Source organism: Alosa pseudoharengus, unplaced genomic scaffold (genome assembly GCF_046254945.1).
Source record: "Alosa pseudoharengus isolate Yale_2024_CS ecotype anadromous, Long Island Sound unplaced genomic scaffold, YU_APseudo_1.1 YU_APseudo_1.1_scf_15, whole genome shotgun sequence".
In the NCBI taxonomy this organism is placed as follows: Eukaryota; Metazoa; Chordata; class Actinopteri; order Clupeiformes; family Clupeidae; genus Alosa; species Alosa pseudoharengus.
The window spans coordinates 27,133,118-27,160,844 of NW_027468620.1; the positions used below are offsets into that span (position 1 = coordinate 27,133,118).

General features: G+C 41.2%; 1 protein-coding gene across 3 annotated transcripts; it reads right to left on the reverse strand.

Moving 5' to 3' along the window:
- rgs17 (regulator of G protein signaling 17) lies at positions 1–27,587 on the reverse strand. Of its 3 annotated transcripts, XM_076286086.1 has the most exons (7): positions 27,458–27,587; positions 25,647–26,005; positions 25,096–25,203; positions 15,505–15,635; positions 12,838–12,912; positions 11,500–11,731; positions 1–7,680 (listed from the first exon to the last, which is right to left on the reverse strand). In XM_076286086.1, the coding sequence occupies exons 3-7, from the start codon at positions 25,099–25,101 to the stop codon at positions 7,492–7,494; spliced, it is 633 nt and encodes a 210-aa protein (XP_076142201.1). In that variant the 5' UTR covers positions 25,102–25,203; positions 25,647–26,005; positions 27,458–27,587; the 3' UTR covers positions 1–7,491. The 3 variants fall into 3 exon arrangements, with proteins under 3 accessions (XP_076142201.1, XP_076142202.1, XP_076142200.1); XM_076286087.1 differs by lacking the exon at positions 25,096–25,203; XM_076286085.1 differs by lacking the exons at positions 25,096–25,203; positions 25,647–26,005; positions 27,458–27,587 and adding an exon at positions 23,110–25,003.
- Between the last annotated feature and the right edge of the window lie 140 nt (positions 27,588–27,727).

The following is a 27,727-nucleotide window of genomic DNA, read 5'->3' on the forward strand; positions in this document are numbered from 1 at the left end:
TAAAAGTCTCAAAAGTATTTATTGTCAGATAATATGTTACATTTAAAGTTCAGTCTTTTTTTCTAGCAGCACTATAAAGTACACAGAAATATTCAAGGGCAGTTACAGTAGTCAGGATTCCCCCCTTCATGGCATTAATGACTGAAAACTAAACTAAACAAACAAACAAAAATAAAACATCTATATGGTTTGCCACAATCGTATCAACCACCACTGCCAAACTGTTTGTTTTAAAAAGGTGAATCACACATTTATTGTCTACATTCTGAAATCTAAAACAAATGAACTACACACCATTTCAATAACTTATTTAAAGCATAATGCAATATCATAAGAAAATATGTGTGAAATGTTGGGACACAAATGAACACAGGTACAAAAGGCCAAGGGCCCTCTGCCCAACACTGCCTCTGCACATAGCATCGTTTCGCCATGCTCGGAGGAGACTGACCATTTAACAAAGGTGGCTACAATTTTAGGATATCTGCATTTTGAATTTCTCCATGTGGCGGCCTGAAAATAGAGGCGAAAAACTGATGAACTCATGATACGGCTGGAGTGAAGTCACGTCCTTTATGGTAAAGTCCTCGGTCTATAATGGGATATGAAGACCAATGTTATCCATCCTCAAGGCGAAGGAAAGATGCACTGTACAAACATGTGCAAAAGGGGAATAGTTCTGTTCTTGAGTCATTGGAGACTGTGTCCCCCCCCCCACATGTATTCTGGGGGTTGATTTCAAGTTATGTGGTTTAGTGACTAAACCAGATAAGTGGCAGACCTCCTGATAGAGGAGCCCTATGGATTCACTCTCCTTGGAAAACAATGCCACAGTGCTCATCTTTGAAGAGGGTTTACTAGTCACTCTGGCTTTACTAGCCAGATCACAACACACTTCAGACACCAAGAAAATTGATATTCTTATTGTACTAAATTTTGGCACGCAGAGGCAGAATATAGCACTGGAATTAGGCAAAGTGAGAGGACTTGGCACTTAAACATGCTCTCAGAATGTGTCAAAGACTTGATTGGCAACATGTAGATCAAGAGAATATAAGTAATATGCTTTTGCACGATGGCTGCCGCTGAGGTGCCAGAAACCATCAGTAAATGACGAGTCAATTGTTGTGGTCTATCTCCTTTCATAAGGAGACATCAAAATGCAGGCATTCTTGTGGGTGTAGAGAACTAACACCAATATTCTTCTTTTTTCACATGCAGAATGGATTGAAAAATGGAGAGAAGCACATCCTAACCCACAAAGCTCATGTGCTGTCTTCACGGTCAATAACTTGATTCCTACTTGTAAAACACAAACCTTCTGCACTTGTATAAATATGCTACAATTTCATGGACAAGCTCTTCAATATTATCTTGACCACACACACAGGCACAAACCAAGCACACACACTCGTATACACACACACACACAAACTGGGAAACTTGAAGCTCAGCCTTAAATATCTGGGAGCGCATATCTCCACCACTCTGTCCAAGTGCATCTCATCTGCACAGTACATACAGGTGTTTTGGTGCAACTGATCTAGGTGTGTTTCATTAACTTCCGCCTCTGTTGTTGGTAAATTAGCTAAGGTCTCAGTGGAGCTTGGCAAACGCTCAAGAATTAATACAATGCATGCTTACTGTTTTTAACTTCTTTAAAAGCAACCCCTCAATCCACTGCCAGTTCCCATGTATCCCAGCTGTCCTACCACCTTCCAACAGCACTTTCAACTCACACACCAACTACCCTCAAAGGATAAGCGATGTTATACTGCTAACATTCAGAATGGTCAGCTTTTTAACGCATGGAGTTGACTGCTGGTACACCAGCAATCGTATGAGATCGTAAGAGCCTCACTCAATAACTTCATGCAAAAGCTGATCTCTCTCTAGTCGTCAGTCGACACACAGCCATCTAATCTCGTTAATATAAAGAGGATTTCCTTCTTCCAGGCAATTGTTAAGAATCTGTTGGAAAAAAGACTACTGTAGTTATTATTAATGTATTACCAACAAAGTCAAATAATAAACTTTCCAAGTTCCAATGGTACTAGTTGTCTGCATATTGCAGTACTTTAATACATACTTATACAGTATCGATTGTTATAAATAACTAAATTATTTCATTTAGCAAAGGCATGCTGAATAGAAAATATAACTTTCAATCAAAATGTTTTCTTAAGTAATAATTTGACGGTATCTACAAAGGCATTTACTTTTTCATGGCATTTTAAATTAATAAATATCATTCAATTAAATGCCATACCAAAAAGTGTATCTTGACATAGAAGGATAAGATATATTTATGTACAAAGTGATATCAAGATGAGGTGTATACCTGTGAGGTTCAAACAAACCATGAGTGTTCCACTAGTCTCTCTGGTCTCTCACCTAGTCTTACACAGTCACTCACATGGACAGTTTGATAGAAACATGAAAATATTCCATATTTCTTTGTCACCCACTTGTGTATTCATCTATTGTGTCATTTGTTAGTACAGGAATACGTTACTTATAGTAATGGAGCTTTGATTACTTAGTTTTCCGAAGACCTTTCAAGGGGAAAAAAAACTATTTTGCGTCATAATCTCTCGCAACACTATCAATATGCTTTTCTCTGTGTCTCTTCAATGAAATCATCACCCTTTGAGAAAAAAAAAGGCTTTTTGGCAGAGCTCCTCTAGGGGGAGTCTTCATGCAGCCAGAAGAGATTTCAATCACATGTCTGCCCACTCGACTCAGTCCAGCTGTTTAGCAGCTTATGTGCCTAACTAGACTGTATTTTACAAGTAAACCAAGATCAACCTACATCTCTTAATTCAGCAGTCATATATCTAGTTTAATATGCCAGCTAGCCAAAGTTTCTGATTTACTTTCACTTGTGTCAATATTTTGTTTTGTAAAAAATATCATGCTTTCTGATGTCCTGTGATTTAACACAGAAGCATTTTTATTTAAAATTATTGTCACTAAAACTACCTCACACAAACTGAGCTTGAAGTTTTCTGATCTCAAGTCAACCCTCAACTAAAGTCCAAAGAAATTTCTGCCATCTCAACTTGCCAGCCTATCTCACAGTAACGCAATTACAAAAATAGCAATTATTCATGAAGGTAAAACTAAGCAATTGTACTGTGTTTACCATGCCTTTAATGTGTTTGCCTTTAAAGCTGTTCTCTGTTGTGGTATTTGCAAATAAATCAAGTGGCTTCCTGTAGGCGCGATACTTGGGACAGTGAGAATAACCAACCAGAGGTAGTTTTGTACTGTCACTTCAACATGTCCTTTCAAGTGGCGCGAGGAACATATGAGGATGGGAACAGATGCCCTTCTTGAAAGTACAGCATTTAAGAGTGGTCCTTCATAGGGTATTACAGTACATTAGACTGACATACATGAGATCTTACGCCTGCTGTGAGCAACACACCTGCCAAAGCCACTGAAGAAACTGCACCAAATGCCAAGTAAACAGCTCACCTTTCCAGAAGAGAATGTTACAATACTGTCCCACTAACAGACTTTTGATAGACCCAGAAACACACTAGACATGTTGTCCAGGGACACTGAGAAGCAGGATTTACCAGTACCATAAAATAAGGGCAGTGGCATCAATCCATACAAGAGGTCTTTCTCTCTTTTGCTCTTTTACATTTTTGTTTCTTGGGTCAAAAAAAAAATGTGGATGAATGTGCTGCAAATCAAATGTCTAATAAAAGCTGAACTACACCAATGGTCAATGTTCACTACAGCTCAGCATTCATTCCATGGGTGTCACCCACAGGTTCATCAAACGGCCGTCTTACAAGCCAAAATAACGAAACACTTCAGACAACACATATTTATTTAAATCTGATTTTTTTTCATCACGAAGGCATATACTATTTTCTCTCTATATATATTATTTGTTATATGTATAAAGAAACAAAATAAGAAAAAATGTTTTTTTTTTTTTTTTTTGCTGAACAAGATTGAAGAATATCAGCAAAGGGCAATGTAAACCTTGTTCCATCCAAATATTGTTGAAAAGGTCTCACACAAATACTCTATTCAATCCTTTTCAACTGTTAACTTATTTGCATAGGCAAAATGAGATTAGCCCTTTTACAGTGTATTTCCTGAATTCTTTATGTCTAAAAATGTATTTCAGCTGAATATACAATTGACAAACAAAACAGAAACAAAAACAACAATATCAACAACAACAATGAAAAAAATCAGCTACTCTTCATCGACCCTCAGTACATAATATATTTCTTCTGTGCACATTTCAATTACAGTGTTAGGCTTCAAGTAGTTCAAAATAGAATAAAAATTGTACATCGACCACTGGATGTGAAATAAGTTAATGAACATGAGAGAGGTAGTGAAACCTAATAAGACTGTTCAAAGAGAGAGACAACTCAGATAAGGCCAATGCTCCTCTGGTCATGCAGGATATGATATTTCAGTTCAAGGTCTTACTCTTGGTTGGTTTGAAAAGGAGGATGGGAGTGGGGTAGGGAACCCTACCTAACTATTGTGGAGCTTCACTCTCAATACAGAAAAATCTAAAATGAAATAAAATCATCATAAAAATAAAAATAAAACAAAATAAATTGGTGATCCATAAAACATGATGTGGTGTGACTTTAAAGTTGCCCCATGAAATATTTGTCTAGAAAAAAAACAGGGTCTTGTGAAAAGAGAAAGAACAACCTCTCCACCAGAAGTGAAAGTAAGATGGTTGATGCTTCCCAGGTCTGGCAGAGAAACAGCACATGCACGGAGAAACGCACGGCACATCTACCCCTCAACTTCACTCAAACCTTCAGGAAAATCAGGATGGCAAAAGAAGGCTCCTCTGAATCTGCCACATGGCTCCAAAGTAACTGGCTTCACCTGCCTCTACAGACTGATTGCCCATCATGTGAACACACTGCTCAATGACACCATGAAGCTGTCTGGTCTACGCTTACAAACCTAAAAACCAAACAGATTGACAAAATCTATGTATTCATTTTTTTTGTCTCCAGCAAATCATTTGTTACTGTTAAGTGCTGCAGACAGAGCTACATATGTTGTAAGAGTTTTTACGAATATGACGCATGCATTTCCATTTATGTGCATTACGCGACCAATGCCCATGGGCCGGAGTCCGTACTACATTATGAATGACAATATAATGCAAAAAGCTACAGTACATTTTATAGATTCATTTTAAAAGCATGAAATCTATAATAGAATCCAGTTGCACTTAAGTAACCATCAAAGCTATTTAAAAAACATGATTACAATTCACTGGCTCACTGGCAACTTGCTCTTGGCACATGAATCTTTTAAGGTGAGTGAGTCGGTTTCTCATCTTCGACAAGGACTGGTGCATGCTCAAGTGGTCTGATTGCACCAATACAATTCGAACAAGCCCAAAGCTGAGGTGCTGTGGCATCGCACTCTGAAAAAAAAATCCTCTTCTTCACAAAGAGCACGCATGCACTTGGTTGCAATAAAAGCAACTCAATAAAAAAAAAAAAAACCAAATACCATTGATACCATTGCACAAGTCTGAAGTCGTCTTTCTTCTCTAAACCCATTAATCGCCTCCAAGCCCTCGAGGTGTGAGGACTTAACACTCCCGTTACCTGCATGTCAGGTGTGACCAGAGTTTCAGCAATCACTATCAAATCACGATTCATAGTTGAATGTGTTCCACAGTCAAGCTAAGAACCACAGAGAGAGCATGCAGAGTGCAGTGGTGCAGTAGCCCTGTCCTAGACTGCACTCTGCACAACAAAACAGTGAAGAAGTTCCTTCCAAGGACAGGAAGCAAAGAACTCATCTCGTTTGCTTTTCCACTATGCCTCTTACAGTGGTAGATTCTGTAGGCTGTAATACAGTCTCCACATTACTCTAAACGTGGAGAATTAGACTGGCAAACTCAGAGAGAAACAACTGTATTTCTCTCTTTCTGTTACAGTGGTTACAAAAGCGTCTTGGCATTTGCAATGCAACATTTGCAAGAGCAAACCTTCAGAGTCAAAACAATCTTAAAAGTTGAAACCCGAAACATGATCTGACCTTATGATCTGATTAATTTAGTTTCTCTCTCTTTCTCTCTCTGTTCTGAGCCACTCCCTATAAACAACTGAAAGATATTCCTTGAACAGTTCACATTCTCACCAATGCAATACCACAGTACGCAGACAGCTTTACAGTGCTAAAGCAAACAAGGGCTGTACAGCTACCTCCTAAAACAAGGCATCAGGACCTCTCCTCTTTAAATTATATGCTAAAACACACATACAGTATGCACATGAAAAAATAAAACATTGTTTATATGCTAAGAAACAATTCTCTAATGCTCAAGTCATTTGACAAATAGATGGTGGAATTTTATTTTCAACGTTAAAAAAGGCTCCCCTTATTTGCAACTCTGGCTAGAATGACATCTCCCGATCAGCACCAGTGCACCTCACACTCTCTCTTTCATGCCGTCTTCCTTTACAGCCTGGGAGGGACAGGACGGATGTGTACAACAAACTCGAGTTTGTTGCCAACTTCAGCAGCTATTTTTTCTGCCCTTTTTTTTTAAAAAGATAGGCATTGTGATTTTTGCAGTGGTTAATAACGTCGGTGATTCAGTTTAGCTGCCCGGCGGCCTCAATGCTAGCCCTTGCTGTTGTTGATTTGTTTGTTGTTGTTTGCTGTTTCATTTCTCTTCCCAACTTCACGCAACTCTGCCAGAGACCGAAAAGTGACGCAGTCGCAATGTTTTTCACTTTCTCCTCAATCCTCTCAAAAATGACAATTGGCAATAAAAACTAAGTTCCCATCCATGTACCTCAAGAACCTGGCAGGGCCTGTCACCACGAAAACAAATGAAAACATCCTCTCAAAAAACCCTAAAAGTCCACCCCTTAAACGTCAAGTTAGAATACATTTTTTTTTTTATTTCATGCAAAAAGGGTGCTTTTTTTTCCCAACTTGATCTGTGTGGTCAAGCTCCACATCCCAACCAAAAAGATCACTGCCGTTAAATTCTGCCTTAACTTATGAGACATCATGAAAGTGTTAGAAGAAAGAGAAATGAAGAAGGACACAACAGAATGAGGGTGGCAGAGTAAGACGAAGTCAAGGGAGACAGATAGAGCCAGGGAAGGAGGAAGAGAGAAAAAAGAGAAAGAAAGAGATAGACAAGAGAAAGAGAAAGAGAGATTTCCTCAGAAAGTACAGTACAGGAAGCGAGTGTCTATCTGTCGTTTATCGTTTGTTTCATCTCGTCTCTCAACGTCACAGTTGCCTGAGGAGCTCCATTGGGCACTTGAGCAGGAACTGAGCGCTAGTGAGTCGCAAAAAGGATTGCTTAGCTTAAAAACGTCACACACCTTTTTTTCCCCCCATTGTGGCACCTTGTGTTTGCGTTGGGTTCATTTTTGTTTCTGTTTGTGTCGTATTCATAAAAAGTTACGGTGATGGGCTGCGCCCGGTGTGGCGAGGGACGGAGGTCCTTTTTTAGGTGTCCAGACAGGAGCCTCTCTTGCTCTCGAGAAGGTCCCGGTAAACGGAGGAGTTGAGGAAGCGGGGGTAGGAGTCGCGGTGCATCAGCGTGTAGATTTGCAGCTGGGCCTCCTCGTACATCAGCTGGCTGGGCTCGGACAGGCTCACGTTGATGCCCTCTCTCACGCGAGAGTCCAGACTGACCTGCAACGGGAAACCAAATCCTGCCTCAAGGTGTGGAGGTCAAAAGTCAAAAGTCAAAGGTCAAAAGCCAAACGTCTACAAGGTTTTATGGAGCATGTTTGAGAGATGGAATTATCATCAATTACAGCCAACAGACGCTCAGAGAGATACAAATAAGATTATTAAATAAGACTTACTAATACGATTCTCTCACTTTACAGATGCCTTGTGGTGAAAATCATGTTCTTAACCTTGCTAACATGTATGATGTCTGCTATGTTGTACATGACATATCATGAGCGAAATAAGCAGTCTATGTCATTGTCATGTCAGGATTTCTTCTTTGGATCTACCATCGACCAACCACAGCCTCAGTATGCAAATTCAAACTGCAGTCCTTTATGACAGTCATAAGGGTACTGAACCAATCCTGACTACCTGGGGGTGGGACAATTCTTCGTAAATATGACGCCAAGCTAGCTAAATTGTAAGCTGTAGCAGCCAGTCGCAGGTGAACAGTGTGTGGACAGGGGGAGGGGCCAGATAGATCCCAATTTCCAAAATGAAAAAAAAGGTATAATGTTAAATTTAAGCCATTTTAAGGCCATGAGGGTATTTTTGAATGTACACTTAGGAACAGAGAAAAGATTTAGGGGTGTAATAAACTAATGTAGCCATAATTCTAAGGACATTTGCATATGTTGCACATAACATCTTCACACCCATGTTTAAGGTACTGACACCTACAAAAGAGAGGACCTGGACCATCCCAATAAGAGGTGTGTGAGTAATGTACTTTTTAAGACACTCAGGGCCAGATGTACATACATTTGCGAACGTAGCGTTATCAGCGTCATGGACAAACCGCAGATTGCGAAAGCTGTCAGACCCAAGTTTCCGTCATATTTATCATTCATTCAATCCTTAGTGTAAACTGCGCCTTTTCCCTGCATTTCTCCGCCCATAAACACAATTTATGAACGTCCACAACTGAATGCCAGTGCCTACATACAAGCGCAGTTGAATGAAGTTAACTGATGAAAACATTAAAAAGAATCAAACGTTTAGCGATCATGAAATAATACCATACATGATAAGATATCAACAAGCAGGGAGATAATGAAGATCATTAGTTCTACTCGTGCACGTAGGCTATGGAAGATTGGTCAAATCTAGCAAGTAGGAAAGTTTAAGTGAATGATGTGAAAGTGAAAGTAAGACATTCGAAAGACCAACGAAAGTTAATGTTGCTTTTGATAGTACAAAGACTTACAAAACTGGTGCTCTAAATAGCGATTCTGATTTTGAAAGGTTCTCTTATTGAAGCGTTGAACTGCAATTTGGATTAACACCTGCTTTTACAAGGCGGACGTATTTAGGCGCAGAATAGACATGCGCTTTCAGGAGCAGTCTTTGTACATACCGCGGAATACATAAGTAGGCGCTCTTTACTCTTCCCCTCCCATCTTTTTACGCTAAACTCCCACTTTCCCCTGGATCCTCCCATAAATGCATGTGATTGACATGAACAACGCAATCTGCCACTTTCAGCTCCTGCGTCAGGCAGTTTGCGCTTTTACATCATTGCGGCCTGTTTGTACATACCTCGCAATGATTTTACACGCACGTTGCGAAACAAATACGCCTGAAGTGGGCGCAAAAGCGTTAGTACATCTGGCCCTCACTATATTCCCTTGTACAAATAAAAATATTTGTTTAAAATACCTTAAATCTTTATTAAAGACTCCAGGGCTCTACAGTGCGCCCATTTCACTCGCACATGCGAGTAAAAATGATGCCGTGCGAGTGCAAAAAAATATTTAGGCGCACTGGTGCGAATGACTTCTAACCATGTCAATGTTTGTGTACAAAATACACCGCAACATCGAGAAACATTATGCAGACCATAGAATCATGTCGCGAATGCAGCATAAAAACTACACCTTCCATCAACGTTAGCAGTTTCGCGTTGTGACTCGCTAGTAGTCGCTTCTATCAAGTCCAAGAGTGCGCAGAAAAAGCGGAAAGTTAGACTAGCCAGCCAAGATGCAAAGATTGAAGAAATTAGTTCTTCTATCCACCGAATTCATTGGATATAGGAGGAACAGGATGAGATTCTGAGAATGCAGTGAGAGGAGGAAAGGTAACCTAACATGCCTTTAAGCCCAGTTGACGTATTGGCTGCAATATGCAAAATATAGCTGTAGCGAACCGGCACAAAAGTAGCCTCCCATAATACTCACATTTTATTCAAAGGTAGAACGCTACTGACAACTCCAGGCTTCCACGCATGCTTGTTTGTTTACACAGAGTGTGTGTAAGTGCAAAACGAAAGTAGGCCTAACGTTTGCCTACTGCCCCCATCAATGCGGATATTTCAAATAAAAACTAAAAGTATAAAACATATATCCTTGATTAGCCTATGTTGGGTTTTGTGGAAGAGAAAATGGACTGTTTTAGTAGTAGTATTAGGCAGTATGCAGTCAGATAGGTCACCATGGGCATATTTGGATTAGCTACAGATGGATTCACAAATAAATAAATTAGCCTACATTTGGCAGGATACTTGATATACAGGCTAAATGCAAATATGGCAATGTATTATATTATTTTACATTAACAAAATGTAGGAAAATAGAACAGACTGAAAATAAAGTAGGCACTGATCTTTAAAATCCTGTTTCCTGTAGCCTAAATGTTGTCAGTCATTCTTAATATTCACAATTGGTGCACTGGCATGTTTAACTGTTAGCTGCAGTATAATGTTAGATTATGTGTAAGTTAAGTACAGAACTGACTGTGCGCCCAAATTTTTGTCTGTGCTCCTACATTTTTTAACTTGGGCGCACAAGTGCTCCTGGAAATTTTTTTTAGTGTAGAGCCCTGGACTCACTATAAGGTGTTATGGTTGTGTGTTATGCTATCATGTACAATCTGCGATGAATATGGTAACTTATGTCCAACTATTTCAACACAAGTAAAATGTTTGCACTCACTTAAATTCAATTCCACACTCTTGGAAAAGAACTTGAGAGAACAACAGCGTTCTCACTGACCAGTGGTTTACTTTAATGTCTGAAATTATATTGGCGGATTAAAGCAAATTAATTACTAGATGGAGTGGCAACAGATGCAAAGACATTAAGCAGCAGTGAATAAGTTCAGATCAGATGCAATTGATTGTGGCATAGAAAAGAAAACACTTTCTGTAATTAATATGGGAGACATTGGAGGGCTGTTTGTGATTAGACAATACTTGATGTCTATTGCTTCACACATGGATGAGAAAAACACTAATGCAGCTATAACAATAACACCAACAAATAATGCAATCTATTCATCATCTTATGTTAGAGTTGGCAAAACAACATGACCATTATGCATGTAATATACCATCTAATAGTCAGTCAATAACTGATAGGCATCAACCGATGCTGCAGGTTTTAAAGTTAGAGTTTAGATCTTTGGCTCATATTCATATCCAGAATGATGGTGTCCTTGGAAAGGTAACTGTACTAATTAGTACAATAGCATATTATTGTATGCTCATATTATTATGAGTGTTAAGCAGTATGTTGGTCAGATGTTTTTTTTGTTAAACCTTTGACTTTAGTGAACTAAAAGCACCCTTACCTTAGCAGGACCCTATCCTACGAAATGAATGACATAATAGGCGATGACCACTTAATTAAAATCGCATATGCAGAAAGCACAACAGAGCAGCTCACCCTTCAAGGCGAAACTGACAGAAAACACCTTGCCAATCTGACAAATGCAAACAGGCCAACAATCATTTTATGCTTAAGAGTATGGGAGAAGAAAAAAAAGCCGATGCTCTACCTCTTTTGGTGAAAGAATGGAGACGTAGTCCTCGTAGATGATCCTGGCTTTCTCCTCGATGGCTGTGGGGTTGGTCTCCTTCTTGAGCTCCTCGCAGGCGAGCCAGAACAGCAGGTTCTCCTCACTGTACTCGGAGCGCAGGAATTCCCGGAAAATGTCCCGGCCTTCCGTGGAGCGCATCATCTGCTCGAAGCTGCGTGCCCAGGAGACCACCTCGTCCAGTGTGGGGTGTCTGGCAGGAGGGAGGGTGGGGAGGGGTGGGGCACGGGGTGAGTGACCAAACAAAACAACAAATCAAGATGGCGCGCACTCTGTTGGTCTGAAGCAGACCATTAGGCCATAGTGCCCCGTAATGATTGATCAGATTGAAATCAGCACACAGGGCGAGCGGAGCCATAAGCCATGCATTAAGTCTCCATGAAGACGATGAAAAGTGTGCTTTCAGTGGACTGAGAGAGTGAGAGAGGGCCTAGAGAGAACGAAATGGCGTCCCCATGTGATGTGACCTTAGAAATCCTCAGAGGGAACAGCTGTTCAAAACAAACAGCTAAAAGTGTGGAAGAGGTGAGTGGAAAAAAATCATGCTCTAATTGGCTAATACAGGGAGTTAGAGTGCATGTACAAACACACACACACACACACACACAGTGACATACACACCACACACACACAAGCAAACCACACACACACACACACCATAATTTAAAGCTGCAGTAGATAAGAGGGTCCACAACACACGGGTGACTTCCTTCCTTTTCCGTACATGCGGCATGTGATGCAGGAATGACAAGCCAAATAGGGGCCGATTCATGGCAGGAGACACTGAAGGACTGTTAACCCCGTCGCACTGACATCTCCGTGCGCCCCTAATGCCATTTGCCAGCAGCCAATCAGGTGGCCATAAACATGCATTAGAGGGAGAGGAAGGAAGCCCATAGTGGTGTTGCGCAACAGAGAAGGAGAGTCGTGCTTCCATACTGCTTCCTGTCTGCAGCAGCTCTCACCACTCCGAGATGCTAATTACAATCAAAATCACACCAAATGAATCACTCTGTCCTTTGCATAATCATTATGACACATACCACAGTGTTAGATTTCCATCCAAGGTGTCATGTTACGTATGTGGCGTTCAAGTGAAAACCACCAGAGGATGTGTCAACAGAATCAACTGAAAATGTGATGTTAGTGATTGCAAGATGAGTCATTTTCTTTAAACAGACTTGACACAAAGAAGAACCACAACCTTTCAGGAGTAAACAGCATCTGACTTTTACGCATCAAATAAGACATTTTCACATCTGCCACTAAAAGTGAGTTGAAAAAGGTCTGGTGACTTACTGTTCCTCGGTGGTTTCTATGCTGTCCATTTTTGTGCAGGTCGGCCGTTCAGGGCGTTCCACTCTGTCTGCATTCCTGCAGGAGTAGAGAGGAGGAATATGGGATTTTAGAAGTTTTACACCATCTTACTGTACACACCGCCTCCGACTTGAGCTTCCAAAGATTCAGGAAGTCATTCATTTTCAATGGAAGCCGGCTTCTCTCAACTGCCAGAAGCGGCAAATCCGTCGGCGTCGCGTTTAGGGCGTCTTGAGCGACTTGAGCGTCAAGCAGAAAGTTGAAAGTCAGTCAATTTTATGGTAATGAGCTATGACGCGGTTCAGCGACCAACGACCAGCAACCAATCGAATAGAATAAAGTAGTAAGATAGAACATAATCGAACGTAAAATGCTGTTACGTCAGAGCGGCCAAAGCGTCCAAAGCTTCCCTGGACTTTTTTGACAAGCGTCCTTGACAGGGGCGACCAGAGCTTCTTTGGAAGCTCAAGTCGGCGGCGGTGTGTACGTACAGTTACACATCCAGACAACTCTTTTAGATGTTCCTTCTTGCTTTGAAGAGCTTCTGTAATCTGTGAGAAGCACAATACCACACCGGGACCAAAACAAACCCTATAATAGGCTGCAGGTACAGTCGATGACAAACTGGTTGGCAGTACTTTGTCAGAGAAATATGAGGGCATGAGTACAAATAAACGTTCATTAATCGTAAACAAAGTAAAACTTTAAATAATCGTGATATGAATTTGAAGTCATATTGCCCAGCTCCAATTTTGAAACAGCCCTTGCCTTGCAGGAACCTCTGCAGCACAATCTGATACATCTAAAACAGTCAGAATTTGCTTAGGAGAAGCAGCTTGAGAGTTGAAACTATGGACATCGAAACATTTACAGCTCGATGGCTAAGTAAAAATAGAAAATCTATATCCTGAGAACAGTAGAAAAAACTCCCACAATGCAGTGCACCAAGAGCACAGTCAGGAAACGTACAAGCCATGATTTTGAAGAGAGCAACAGCACAAATGTGAATCACAAAGGCAATCACAAAGACAAAAACAAACAAAAACACCCTCGCAACTTGCATTCAGGACCCCCCCCCCAAAGGCCCGAAACAATCCCGGGTGTCTATTTTCTGCCACGTACGGTGATGTTTTAGCTTCCCCCACTGTCTCTCAATCAAAGTCTTCATTGTGCCAACATAATTGGGTGCACTAGCCACAGGGCTTTCACATGCAAGGGAAGATGCTAAATATATACCGTGGTCGACACAGCTGTTTGGCATGTGATGCCGAGATGGAAATAGCTGTTCACAGACAAGATAATGGCACCACAAAGAAGCAGGGGGGGGGGGTGTGGAGGGGCAGAGGGGTGTTCTGTTCATGTACGCAGGGCCTCACAAACAGTGGCTTGTCCACCTCCCTCAATGTTTTCTTTATTTCATACAGTATTTATATTTATAAAAGTGCTATAAATAGTTTGTGCTGATCTCTGCAAGGGCACCCTCAATCTTGCCTTGTTTGGTCGGCACTGCCGCAGAACCTGGACATGGGAATTTTCAAGCCAGTCAGTGATCAGTTTATGCTGGAGCGCGTTCAGTTCGGAGGACACATAGTTGTGCATTTTTGGCACTGAGGAGAATTAAGTAGCAGAACCAAACATCTCATAGATCCAGCGTGTTTATTCACACGCTACGTTCAATGTTGCACTCACGGAAATGGATGCAAATGGTAATGTACCCATGCACACAGATACTGTATACAGCATACAATATAGACACACGCACACACAAACACACACACACACACACACACACACACACACACACACACACACACACACACACACACAGTAGGCAAATACAGATTCATTCACATTGGAGACCACATATGGGTGCCTCTGATCCCCAGATCAGAGGGAACTTCAGTTTTTTCATGCAAACATCTTGATGATTCGATCATCAATAACAAGCCATTTTCCATGTAATGAGAGGAGGAGGCAGACAACAGGGCGTAGCAAGCGCCTAAAGGCAGGACACCACTCTTCCATTCTTAGAATCAATCTGCCTATTCTCCCTGAAGAATGGTTTGTCTGCCGAGAGCTCCAGGGTGCTACTAGGAAAGTTGCAGGGGAAGCATTCCAGGAAGGATGCCTCACAGAAAGACTACAATGTCAGACAAATTAGCCTCATTCACTCCAGTGGACGCAAACAAACCTCCCTCCATCTTGGCGACGTCAACAGACAGACCTTGGGCTGTTTAAAGCAGGTATACCATTTAGGCTTCACAGCCCCAGCACTGTCTTACATATATCAGGGCACGTCCCTCAGAACATGATGCACTCAAAACAAATAGTGCCTCTCATAATGAATTCATTGTCCTTTTCTTTCGATTTTTTGTCTATGCGCTTACCCTAAAAAACACCTTTATTTATTTAACATGAAATTTTCTCTGCATCGTAGGTGCCTTAGTCACATCATTTCATTTTTCTACGTGCTCTCAGCAATATGTATATTCACGTATCATAATGTTGCATTGTCCTGTCTGAATGACATATTTCACAATTATGTTTTATGGCATATTGTATATATCCCACAATATACCCTACAGTTCCACAGTTTGGAAGGATAAGTGTATAAGCGTGGTGCTTGAGTGTGGTGGTGGTGGTGCTTACCAGAGGCATTTGCAGCAACCGCACCAGCACAGGCAGCAGGTGTTGGGCCTGGGGGGGCCGGGAGCCTGGGGGGGTCCTTCGATGTGTGGCTGCTGCCGTTTTCTCATCTCACTTCCACTTACACTGCGCGGCTGTGGTGGAGAAGAGAGGAGGATGGAGGGAGGGAGGGAGGGAGGGAGGGAAGGAGGGAGGGATGGAAATAGATGGATGAAGAGAAACAGACAGAGAAAGTGAGAAGTTTGAATTAGAAACTGACTGTGGACGGAATCTGTGCACAACATCTGTACAAACAAGACAAAAGAGTTTCACCCAGCTGACATTTTTAATCAAATCTAACACTTACAGGAGACCTACAAACAGACTAGCAGGGAACAACAAAAGACAAATATCTAAACAGATAAAAAGGCAAAGTAGCCTAGAAATTACATTTGCTGCCAGGGCTAGTCTAGCAACTCTCCGTTGACTTGTGAGCTCTAGAAATCGAAACTAAATCTGGCATTGAAATCGTGTATAGAGTCGTTTGTTGGGCTTAACATAATGATTGATGGCAGAGTTGCAACAGTTTGGTTGAATTCCCTGCTACTTGAAAACAAATATCCTATTGCGTCCTATTGCGTGCAGAGGGAATTTGAAAGACAACTGATTATCCCAACCCTCGGACTGAGCACTACGAACGGTGAGTGCCCAGACCCTACATTTAGAGTAAGATATCTAAAAATCACAGACAGACAGAAGTCTGGAGACAGATCCTGGAACAGCCCAAGAGACAGAAAGCTCATATAGAGAGGATGAAGGCAGCACAGAGGAGGGGATATACTCGCCTATGGCTACATCACACTGTCACACAAGTGCTCAGATCACTTCCCATTTTTATCTTGTATGGAAAGTGACAAAAAATGTCAGAAGCGGATGAAAAGCGCACAAGATTAGAAGAGCAAGGCTCTCATGCAAATGACTGCAGCCATTGGAACATGATTCCACAGCCTGATATAAGCAGACGAGGCGGCAATCATATCTGTAACTTAAACTGGGTGACCAGGGTCACACAAAATCTCCATAAATAGCATTTACACTTAAGTAGTACCCCTCTAAAAGTCCAAATTGCTGACCAAAATTGAACACGTGGGAGAAAGGATACCATGCAATGGATTTGAGTCATTCCAAAACACAATAGTTCAATAGTTTCCCATTAAGAGAGTCATTAGAGGTGCCCTGGGTACACCACTCCTGCTACATGACAGGAAGTAATGCCACGTGACACAAAAGGAAGTGATGTGACGCAGTCGCAGGCTAGCAGGTCTTGCTGGAGTGGTCTGAACACAGACTCCACCGTCTCTGAGCCAAAGCCCTGTGCTGCTACGAGACAGACAGGAGATCGCTCATAGAGGGGAAGGGGAGGGTGTGAACAGAGAGAAACACCATAGATAGTCAGGAGACTAAGAGAGGGAGAGCGCGAGAGAGAATTTACGCAGGTTATTCACACCAGTGACATTCTGCAACATTATCAGACAAACGTGTCCTTAACAACTGACCCTATGAGAGGAAGAAAGAGCGAGAGACAATGACTCATACATAGTGAAGCATGAAGCTGTTCTTGCTTATTCGGTAAAGAACAGACGCATTGGAAAAGGAGCTCTAAAGGCTCTCTTCCATCCCTGGGTCAGTGCTGAGTACCACAGAGAAAATCAAAGGTAATAATCGAGGAGATACATTTGTCCCTGGGTGGTCTTTACTGCATGTTAGGTCTGTCACCATCGGAATAGGATCTAGTCAGCACCTTTTTTATGCCAACACTATGTTTTCTTGCAAGGCCATCTCTACTAAATAGTACCTAGTAGACGTATATAATTCCACTGAAAGCAAAACAAGAAAAATACACTTAAAATAAAATATTCTTTTGCGTAACAAATAAAATACCTCATGAAATAGACATGCCTACAGAGCTGAATTTGAATGTTTCTACCCCTTTGCTAACTACAGACAGCATACGACCATAAGAGACATGACTTCCTCCAAAAGCAGAAAGAGCAGCTGCCATTGGCCCGGATCTGGCCTGAATGTGGTGCGAGTCCGGCATCTACTGTATCTGTCCCAACACTCCATCTCCCTGAGAACAGACAGAGAGGCGTGCGGCGTGGAGAGCAGCGATGACACATTCCAGACTACATGAGGAGTGTCAGACTAAGCGTGAGGGGACCAAATGGCGGAGAAGTGCGTGTGTACTGTTGAAGACAGGACACTGTTATTTCCAGCTTTCTCTTTCTCTCTCTGTCTCTTCCATGCCCCCTCCCCCCCCCCCACCCCTTCAGCTCAGCCACTTCCCTCTGAGGGCCATTCTCAGTTGAGCATTTGGTTTTGTCACGTCTGTCCAAAACAACATGGAAATAGTGCGAGTCTGCTGTGACGCATAGTTGAAGAGGGTTTCTTGTGGGATGACAGGTGCCGTCTCAGTGAGAATGAAATCTGTGTTATGGAGAATCACCAGAGACACTGTTGTAGTAAGGGAGAACGCTATCAACAACATTATGTAGCCAATCATTCATGCTTTTGGATATTTCTGAGTAAAATTTGTAATGACTCTAAGACTGTTCTGGTTGAGCTGCCAAACTACTACATTGTGCTTTAATTGATATGGCAGATTAACATTAGTTCATGAGATTCATTTCTTTCCTGTTTTGATATTGTTTTGACAGCATGTCACAACACATAAACACTCCATGACTGTGCAGCTCTTGTCATAACTGCTTTCAAATTAGTAGCACAGCTACAGTATATAGCCTGTCTTATGAGTGAGCATCTAGGTTATTTTAAGCAACTTCCAGCTCAATTTCATGACATGATTGACAGATTGGCAAATCCTTGCTGGTTCACACTGGTTTGGGGGCAGTCAGAGTAGACAGCTGACAGGAAATCAAGAAGTGTGGAAGAGATACATCTTCGTCTATGTTTGAGGCTAGCCAGAGCCATCCCTGTTATCAGAAAGTTGGAAAAACACTGCCCTCATGTAATGACGTACATGATGTACAAATCGGTCAACATAGACCAGAATGGACAACATAAATAGGCAGTAAACACAGGACAGAAATAAAGTTGAAATAGGAATTGGAAAAGAAAAACAGGAATTCAACCAAAAGACAGAAGTATCAGGGAACACAACACTCTGTTGTGTGCCACAATAGTCTGATCACACAGCCAGCCCTCACTCATGTCTGTGACAAGAAGGGTTTGGATTTGTTCATCTGTGATACAGAGATACAGCCATTAACCAAAACAGCAGTACTGAACCCAGAGATTTGTTCACGTCAGTTTAGTGTTTTTACGTAGTTCCACACAACAGCCAGACCTACGTGGTTTGCCACCTTACTTGCACCACTGCATGCTCCTGCTGTTTAGTGACGCTATTAAAAGTATGACCCTGTAATGGTGAGTAGTGTACCTCTTGACCATCCCAGAACACAAACCACCAGCAATGGCTCATTTTGAGCATGTAATCTAGTATGCAACTAAAGACATTTACACTCAACTAAGTTTTAAAAACAAGTCAAATTCACCAAGGGAGTGACAGGTTTGACATGTCTGAACACAGGAGAAGCATGTGATCATTGTCTGTCACTGGTCATTCGCAAAACACTCACACTTGAGGAAAGGACGGGTATTGTGTGAATGGATGGCTATTATGATATGATCGGTGGCTATGATCATGGAATCATACATCAACATAGAGGTCAGCAGGGTTATGGTTAAGACTGTCAAAATGAGGACCCAATCATGTTTCTGCACCACAAGTCCCCTCTGTGAGATATGAGACAATCTCAGCCACTGTTAGTTTTACCCCTTGAGGACGTGCCACAAAGTACTAAGTACCCAAACTACTAGCCTAGAAATCTAGACGCACCCTAGCGGCAGCAAATTACATTTGCTAGTCTAGCAACTCTCCGTTGGCTTGTGAGCTCTAAAAATTAAACTTCTATCAGGCCAATCAAATCGTGTATACACTAGAGTCGTTAGGCGGGCTTAACATAATGATTGATGGCAGAGTTGCAACAATTTTGGCTTGAATTCCCTGCTACTTGAAAACAAATAAGATAATGTTGCTGTTGGCGAACAGTGTGACACGAGTTAAGCTTTTATTAAGTTGGCAAAAGTTTGAACTAGCCAACTAGCTCCGCAGGTGGGAAACGCATGGGACTCATAGCGCTGTCCTATTGCGTGCAGAGGGAATTTGAAAGACAACCGATTATCCCGCCCCTCGGACTGAGCACTGCGAACGGTGAGTGCCCAGACCCTACATTTTAATGTGGGTCTGGCTCGTCAGGCTATAAGGAGACCTCAATACAGCCACAAAGAGAGTACCAATTTCATCAGAGAGGACACTCAGTGATTAGTGTAGCTCAAGTGATGTGACAGTGTGTTAGTAATGCTAAAGTCAATGTTTTGGGTAATATATGTGCTAAACTCCCAAAGCAAGTCATTTTTACAGAAGCATCTAGAAGTAAAATAAAGTCTATGCCATTACAGCATCCTTGCACAGTACCCATGGTTCTCCTGTTACACAGCAAATACACAAACAGGGGATCTTGAAGCACTGTGAGCATGGCTTCCACCCCCTGGGAACACAAGTACAGCTCAATCTTAAGCAAAATGTTTGTGAAATGTCCCTAAATATACATGGCGGGCCTAGGTACAGCCCTATGCATCAGAGTTTTCTTCCCAGACCCGGGGGTCTTCCCCAGAGAAAAATTCTGCTCAAGCCATCACTATCAGCCTGGAAGCTTTTCCTGGACATTGCCTTTACATTCCAGAGTGAGACATATCTGTTTATGGTAAAGTTGTCTCTTTGCCAATCTGTGAAATGATATCCACAACAAGAATCTCACTTAAATCAACTGGGAAGTACACAACAACAAAAAATTGTTGGAGCACTATCCTCACAGTCATATGAATAATTGCATGCTTATTTATAAAGCTTATCAAACAACTGTGTTAAGTCAGTGTAACAAGCAAAACTACAGAAAGCCAATACACTCATAGCACCAAACCATGAACAGAAGCAAGCAAAATCCTAAAAAATAAGACAAACACAAGCTGTATCTATTTGATGCACCACCTCCATTTGCATTGTTTATGTGTTTATTCTTTGTCCATTTACATGCTTGTATTCAATTTGGATCACCTCAGTGCAAATGTGCTGGGCACCGTCTTCTTTCCACTGATATTGTAGATAGTGCCAAAGTAGCAGTGACAGCATATGAATCGAGAAAATTATATACCAGAGACCTGAATTTACCTAGAAGCAGAGCTGTGAGTGATGCTGAGCATATGAATACATTTATAACTGAACGGAAAACCAAATGATAGCATGGTTGATGGCATAAGCAAATACTGATTACTGCATCAGGTTGGTGGAAGTTTGCAAAACAAAATGCCATTTGGCTATCAAGCAACTGCAGGGCTTCCTGAAGTCACAGGCCTCACACACACACACACACACACACACACACACACACACACACACACACACACACACACACACACACTTTACCAAACTAAAATTCAAGCAGCAAAAGTTGTCCAAGAAACCAGATGAATATCTCCAAATAACTGATTTTTGTTTTTTGAAAATTGATTCATGTCATTGACAAACAAGTGATTTTGAAAAAGAATATTGAATGGTTAGAATGCATTTTTTGAAGTTAGAATACAAGTGTGTCTAAACAAGTGTTTAAGCAAGCCTTCATGGCTACGCAACATTTACAGGGGTTTTAATACATTTTTGACTGTATTTGCAATTTTACCCCTCAAAAATGTCAGGTGGCTCTACCAAAAGTTTCTAAAAAAATCCCACTCTTCTTTTTTGGTAAGTATCAGAGCCATATAAAGGTACCTTTATATGGCTCTGGTAAGTATAGACCAAAGATTCTAGAACAGAGCTCTGCTGTAGAATCTTTGGTATAAACAAGAGAGTTCCATTATCAGCATCATAGTTGGCCCCACAAGGCTTCCGTTTTAACATTCCATATGTTATCTTAATGCAGAGGAAGTAGATTGGGAACCAAATAGAACGTTCAAGCATTGTTTTTGTTTTTATTGTTGAAAGGGTCTATTATCTGAGTGTCTACAATGCTTAACATATTACTCTTTTGCAGTTGACCTTGGTATTAAAAGTAACTTATGAATACTTTATTGTAGAGGGCGGGTATTTTGGTTTTCCAACATTCAACTTTACATTTTAAAATGTATATTATTTAATAGAATAATTAGGTACAACACATTTTCAACTATTTGTTCACTGGAATCTACTATTTCTTGGTTTATCTTTTTTTTTACCTGATTGCAAATAACTTTTTCTGAGTTTTACATTGGTTGTACCACCTGACATGTAAACCTGACAAGTCCAACTATGAAGAGAAAGTAGCTATTTTTTTATCAATATTTGAGAGAGATTTACAAACGTTTTACTCATCAGTAAAGGTAACTTGGGCTCCTCTTGATGAGGCAATATCCTGTTTACTCTTTTCTCTCTTCAATTCAAAATAAACGTTCTATAAATGCGGTTGCACCGCCCCTGATATTTCAGATATGCAAATTTCCAGACAAAAGTTTTGAAATTTTCCAAACAATTTCAGAGCTATTAGTAAACTTTGTTTAATACTTTTCAGATAGTGTCAATTTGCTCGGACGGTAGCGCCACCTAACATTTTGAGGGTTCATATATATAGCTTTTATGATAAACAGAAAATATGTTCAAATTATACAGGTTTTATAGAATAAAATTATGCTTGAATCATTTTAAATTATTTTAAACCAAATGAATGATCTCGGACACCGAAATCTGCATGTCACGTCATTGACCCATGTCACAAAAATCCAGTCCTGATGATCATAGAGAATGTATCATCATTCAGAAATAATGAAGTGAAATAGACAGTTAATCAGCATTCTTTTAAGTCCACCAAACCATTCCATTCTGTTGTTTTTGTAAAGACTGAATCAAATGACCACATATATTATGTATCCCTAATGCATGGCTTGGCATCCACTATGAGGTTTTACACTCATTTTTTGCATTAGAGCAAATTGAATCATTCATCAATCATATGCAAACAATGAAGGTTTGAATGACAAATTTAGCAAACATTCCACAAATACCACGTCACTGGAACTGATATGATTGCACATGGTTTACACATAATGATAACTATTTAACCTATTAGCTTGTCATGACTTACACAAAAATAAATATGCCTATAAAGGTATAGGTAAATAGATGCCTAGTACTTTTAACACTAAACAGCAAACAATTGTGTATATTTTGCATGAATGTGCAAAAGCAATTTAGGAATGTCCAAAACATGTTAAATTATAATGCATACACAGGACACGATTATATATCATTTTGCGATTTTTAAATCTAATCTAAGAAATGAACCAAAGCGGCTGAAAAAAACGGTTGCATGGTGTTTACATTTTATAATAAAACCCAACCCTCCCCTAATGTACCCGATCACACAACAACAAAATCCCAATGATCCCAGAACCTGCTTCACACATTCCTCAAAATTATTCTGTTGCCTCCTCCATCAAACACATGAAAAGTGATCCTACCTGGACATGCATTGGAATGTTGTCCACCATTATAACTCTCCTCTTACTCAAGACTAATGCCATCAAGATTCCGTGGCCATTCCTGAACTGCCTATCTGCCACACTTCTGTCTGATACTGTAACTGGGAAGCCAGAGCAAATACGCAAAATATGCAAAAATGTCTGTGACCGCCAGTTAATAAGGGTTAGCCAGTGGAAAAACATGGACACTAATGCAAAACCCACTGAGGAACACCATTGTTCTAACTTACTAGACAGCGGGTACAGGTATGCAAATAGGACTCTCATTATATTCGTAAGAACCCGTAATAAACCAAAAGTTTTCCCAAAGCTGTTTTGCAAACACACCCCAGGCACAGCAGATGATGACATCATGTTGGTTGTCAATTTAATCTTTAACTTCATCTACAAAAAAGGCATCGATGTTTGGGAACATACAACCTAATGTTATGTACGGGGGAAGTCAATTTATTTGTCAGACTATACGCTTTTTATTTGCCCAAATCACTGATGCGTCTAAGAAATGTGTCAGATCCAGTACCATTCTTCAGTGTATTTAACATACCCTGTTAAAGTTAACTAACCTCAACTAAAACATTTAATTACATTCCTGTCCCATTGCCACCCTAGTCATCTCCTGAGACCAAATGTTCAGACAAGCTGGTGCAGCAGTGGCTGCTCTGAATTAACTGATGTAGGAACCCACCCCATGTTTTCACTCTCTTACTGTATTTACACACAGAAGCCATGTACAGGGTTTTACACCACTTCTCTAAAACACACAGTGACAGTCATCAGAATTCAGGCAGTATTCAGTCATCAAACTGAACTGGGTTTGTTTTATTTGTATGTGTATTAACAACTGCGTAACAGCTTACAATGGAAGAGGAAATAGTATGTCACAAAATCTGCTTTAAAACAGAACAGAGAAGTTAGGAGCACTATACAGTATCATGACCTAGAGATGCTAAACCTCTCTCTTTCTCTCTCAGTACAGTATGTGTGTGTGTGTGTCTGTGTGTGTGTGTGTGTGTGTGTGTGTGTGTGTGTGTGTGTGTGTGTGTGTGTGTGTGTGTGTGTGTGTGTGTGCATGTGTATGTGTGTGTGTGTGTGTGTGTGCGTGTGTGTGTGTGTGTGTGTGTGTGTGTGTTATAGGCCTGATTTGGGAAGAATATTTAAATGTGATTTTTCTGACAAATATTGTGATTGCGATTTGATTTGCAGTATTGTTTTTGAAAGTCAACCTTGAGGTCAATATTCACTATGTAATACATCCTGTGACTAGGAAATAGTTGCTTGCTTACTGTTGTCTCATTGGGCAAGATCAGCAACTAGCAACTAGCCTTTTTTGTTGCTGTGCTGCTGCCTGTGGTGCTTTTTCATGTTGCTACATGTTTGTTGTGTTGTCTCAGAAGGTCGCAACTGCTTGACAATAGGTTTTGCATAGTACCTTTTGTATATCTATCTTTCAGCCCTAGTGTGTTATGTTTTAGTAAGCTGTACATGGCTATGTGTAAACCTAGGCTATATTGTTGTCTGAGGTACTATACGTGGCGCAGATGCACACCGTAAAACCCATGTTTTTTTCCTCCAGTGTATGTTGAGGCATTAAAGATTTGCAGGTGTTTGAATTCAGCAATCATTGGGAAAGACCTACAGTAGAAAAGGGCCTTGTTATGTTGACATAGTGGCAACAATGTTGTCTGTAAAATAACAGCGGCAAGTCCCTTAAACTTTGTGTAGCCTATTGGTGGTGGTACCAACTTATATGGTCACTCACCACTGAGGGCAAAACAGAGCCTCGGCCTAGTAAGTAGGAAATCTCTGTCTGACTATCTATTTTTCTCTCTATCTACATCTCTCTCCCTCTCTCTCTCTCTCTCTTTATCTCTCTCTCTCTGTACTTCATCGTACACATTCCAGGGCAAGAGCAAGTGATGCATAGCACTAGTCACGGTCGGCTGCACAGCACAGGCCTCCTCTTACCATCATTCACAAAGAGCAGCTCTGAGGGGGATGTTACACAGGCAGACCAATGACTGTCGGACAAGCGAGGCTGGGGGGTGTGCGGGGGGGCCGGGTAACACTGTAGGCCTAAAGGCAAAATGTAACATGTTTGATTTCATCACATCTCCGCCACAACAGCAGGGTAAAGCAAGACCTCGGAAATAAAGTGGCACTCACAGTCGTCAATCAGGCTTGCATCAGCGTGCACTATGCTGTGTTGTGCTGGCTATGAAATGATCTTATTGTGTGTTTTTTGTTGTTGTTGTTGGAAATTATGTAAAAAATGTGCTGTATTTCAGTGGACGGTGCTCAAAAAGCTAATCACATGCAGTGATGACATACATGATGTGACCTGACTTGAAGAGGAACTACAAACAAGAAGTAATAAATAAATTAATTAAACATGCTCCAACAACATATGAGAGAGTGAAGCAGTCACACAGCATTATCCCATACGTCACGTGTGTGTGTATGTGCGTGTGTACTGTATGTCTATGTCTGACAGGGTTGGAGTGTAATGCTCAACTTACCATGCAAATTAGCGTGTGTCCTTGGTGATATCAGACTGGAAAATCATGGCGTTGAGGTGAGAGGTGGAGCTGAGGCACGGTGTAAAGAGGAAGAGTCCACTCTATTTTCTTGTTCACTCACTCTCACCATCACCTTTAGATGGTGTCAGCAGAAGGAAGGAGGGGAGGGGGCAGTTATGGTGAGGGGGGTGGATGGAGTGGAGGCTCAGGGGTTTTGGTTCAGGAAGAGTGGCGGGCAGAGGTTGAAACACCACAGAGCTCCCCCACCACCACGCTGTCAGCCAGACTCAGGACCACGGCCAGGACTGGGACTGGGACCGGGTGTACCGTTAAGGGCTGAGGCCTTGCACAGGGGGCATCTGAAAGATCAGAGGGAACATCTGTAAGGCACTGGATGATGATTGGAATGTCACCACCATGGATGAGGGGCTTGCACCCTTCACTTTGGGATTTTGAGCTTTTGGAACCTTCTCACTGCTGATGTCACCACTGAGAGTTATTTTCCTCACTCTACCCAAACGCAAAAGCTGCATTTGTTACATGTATCTTAATAAAAGCAGATTTTCCCTTCTTCCTTGAATTCATACATTTCACAACATCATTATTTCTTAATTTATTTTAAATATAGGCATATTTGATCATGCAAAAATATGTTTTATAATACCATTGTTCATTAATACAATCATGCAAATAGAATGGGCTGATTTAGAATTAAATCCTAATGACACCGTTGACAAAGACTGGCAAGAGGAAGCTCATTTCGTTCCCATTCCGCTATGCCGTTCCCCACAATCTCCGTCAGAAATGATTCCATAAATAACCCTGATGCAGTTTAACTGTTAACGTACAGTAATAACGCTCATTCTGGTCGAATCCAAATCGATGTAGGTACAAACATGCCACATGCAATGTAAAAAAAAAAAAAGTTTCACATGTCAAAAGACGGGTGGTGTAGCGGTAAAGGCTGAATGTCTGCTACCGGTGATTTCTTCAGTGCTTGGCTTCTTGTCTTAGCCTACCTGTTATTGTAGCCTTGGATAGTCCAATTATTTTCATTAAATAGAAACGCAACCTTAAACCAGAGATGATTCTCTTTTCAGAGAAGTGAGGACGTCTATAGAGTCAAGAAAAATAATCAATGCCTTCCGTGGCCATATTCTGACTCAGAAGGGAAACAGTCGTTGCACGTATACGGAATACACTGTCACAGTGTGTCGATTGTGATTATCTCAAAATGACCACAAAAACGTACATCGAGAAACAGGCAAAAACGCACATTGACAGACATGGCAGAATTTACCGTGGGCGTTTATTCAAACCTGACATGGAAAATGGTAGCCTTCAAAAAATATCAGATAATTGAAACCCTGGCATAATCATGGATCTACGAAAAGAGATACAATGCAAACGAATAGCATCGCACTAGTGGCGGTAATTACAGCACCATATTAATATGACTGGTCTTTTTAGTTGTAGCTAACGACTGTCATCACCATCCTGTTCGTATTCTCATCGCTGCCTGGGGTGTTTTGCGTTGGTCTCTCTTGCAGCTGTAAGATTCGAAGCATCTGAACTAAGTCATTGCAGGTAAGGCAATAGGCTATGAGTTCCCCGAAAGACCGTGTTACGGTGAAGCCAAATGCACTCCTTTAGTTATGTTCCACAACACTTAAAATAAGTGTCGAAATCAAACCCCCCACTTTTCTGTCCAATTTTATTCATTTTCTTCGCGACGAAAAAAAGGCAGTGGCTAGCTCGCTAGCAAGCTAGCGGGATATTTGAAATGCAATAAAGAATATTCATCCTCTTACCCTTTTATTCTGGGTGTCAGTCTTCTATAGTGGTGGCATTAAACGTGTCTGACGCTCATATTTTCGGTATCACACACTATATTTGCATGCTGCCGTGAAATGTCCATCGGTGGTGTTTTTCACCCATCCGCCCAACTTCAGCACCGAGCCAGTGGAGACGCACTGCGCATGCCTGCCAGAACTGTCAGCTCGCCGGCCGAAAGCTGCAGAAACAGCGCAAATGATGGCAGCTTCTGGAGAACCTGTGAGATTAACTTTTTATTTAAAATA

Bases quoted from the DNA above. Each gene is read 5' to 3' on its own strand.
- rgs17 (XM_076286085.1), bottom strand. From the start codon at position 23,514: ATGAAGTTAAAGATTAAATTGACAACCAACATGATGTCATCATCTGCT. The intron at 11,732-12,837 runs GTAAGTCACCAG...CCCTCCTGCCAG, and splicing joins ATAGAAACCACCGAGGAACA to ACACCCCACACTGGACGAGG. The intron at 7,681-11,499 runs GTAGAGCATCGG...TTCCCGTTGCAG, and splicing joins CCATTCTTTCACCAAAAGAG to GTCAGTCTGGACTCTCGCGT.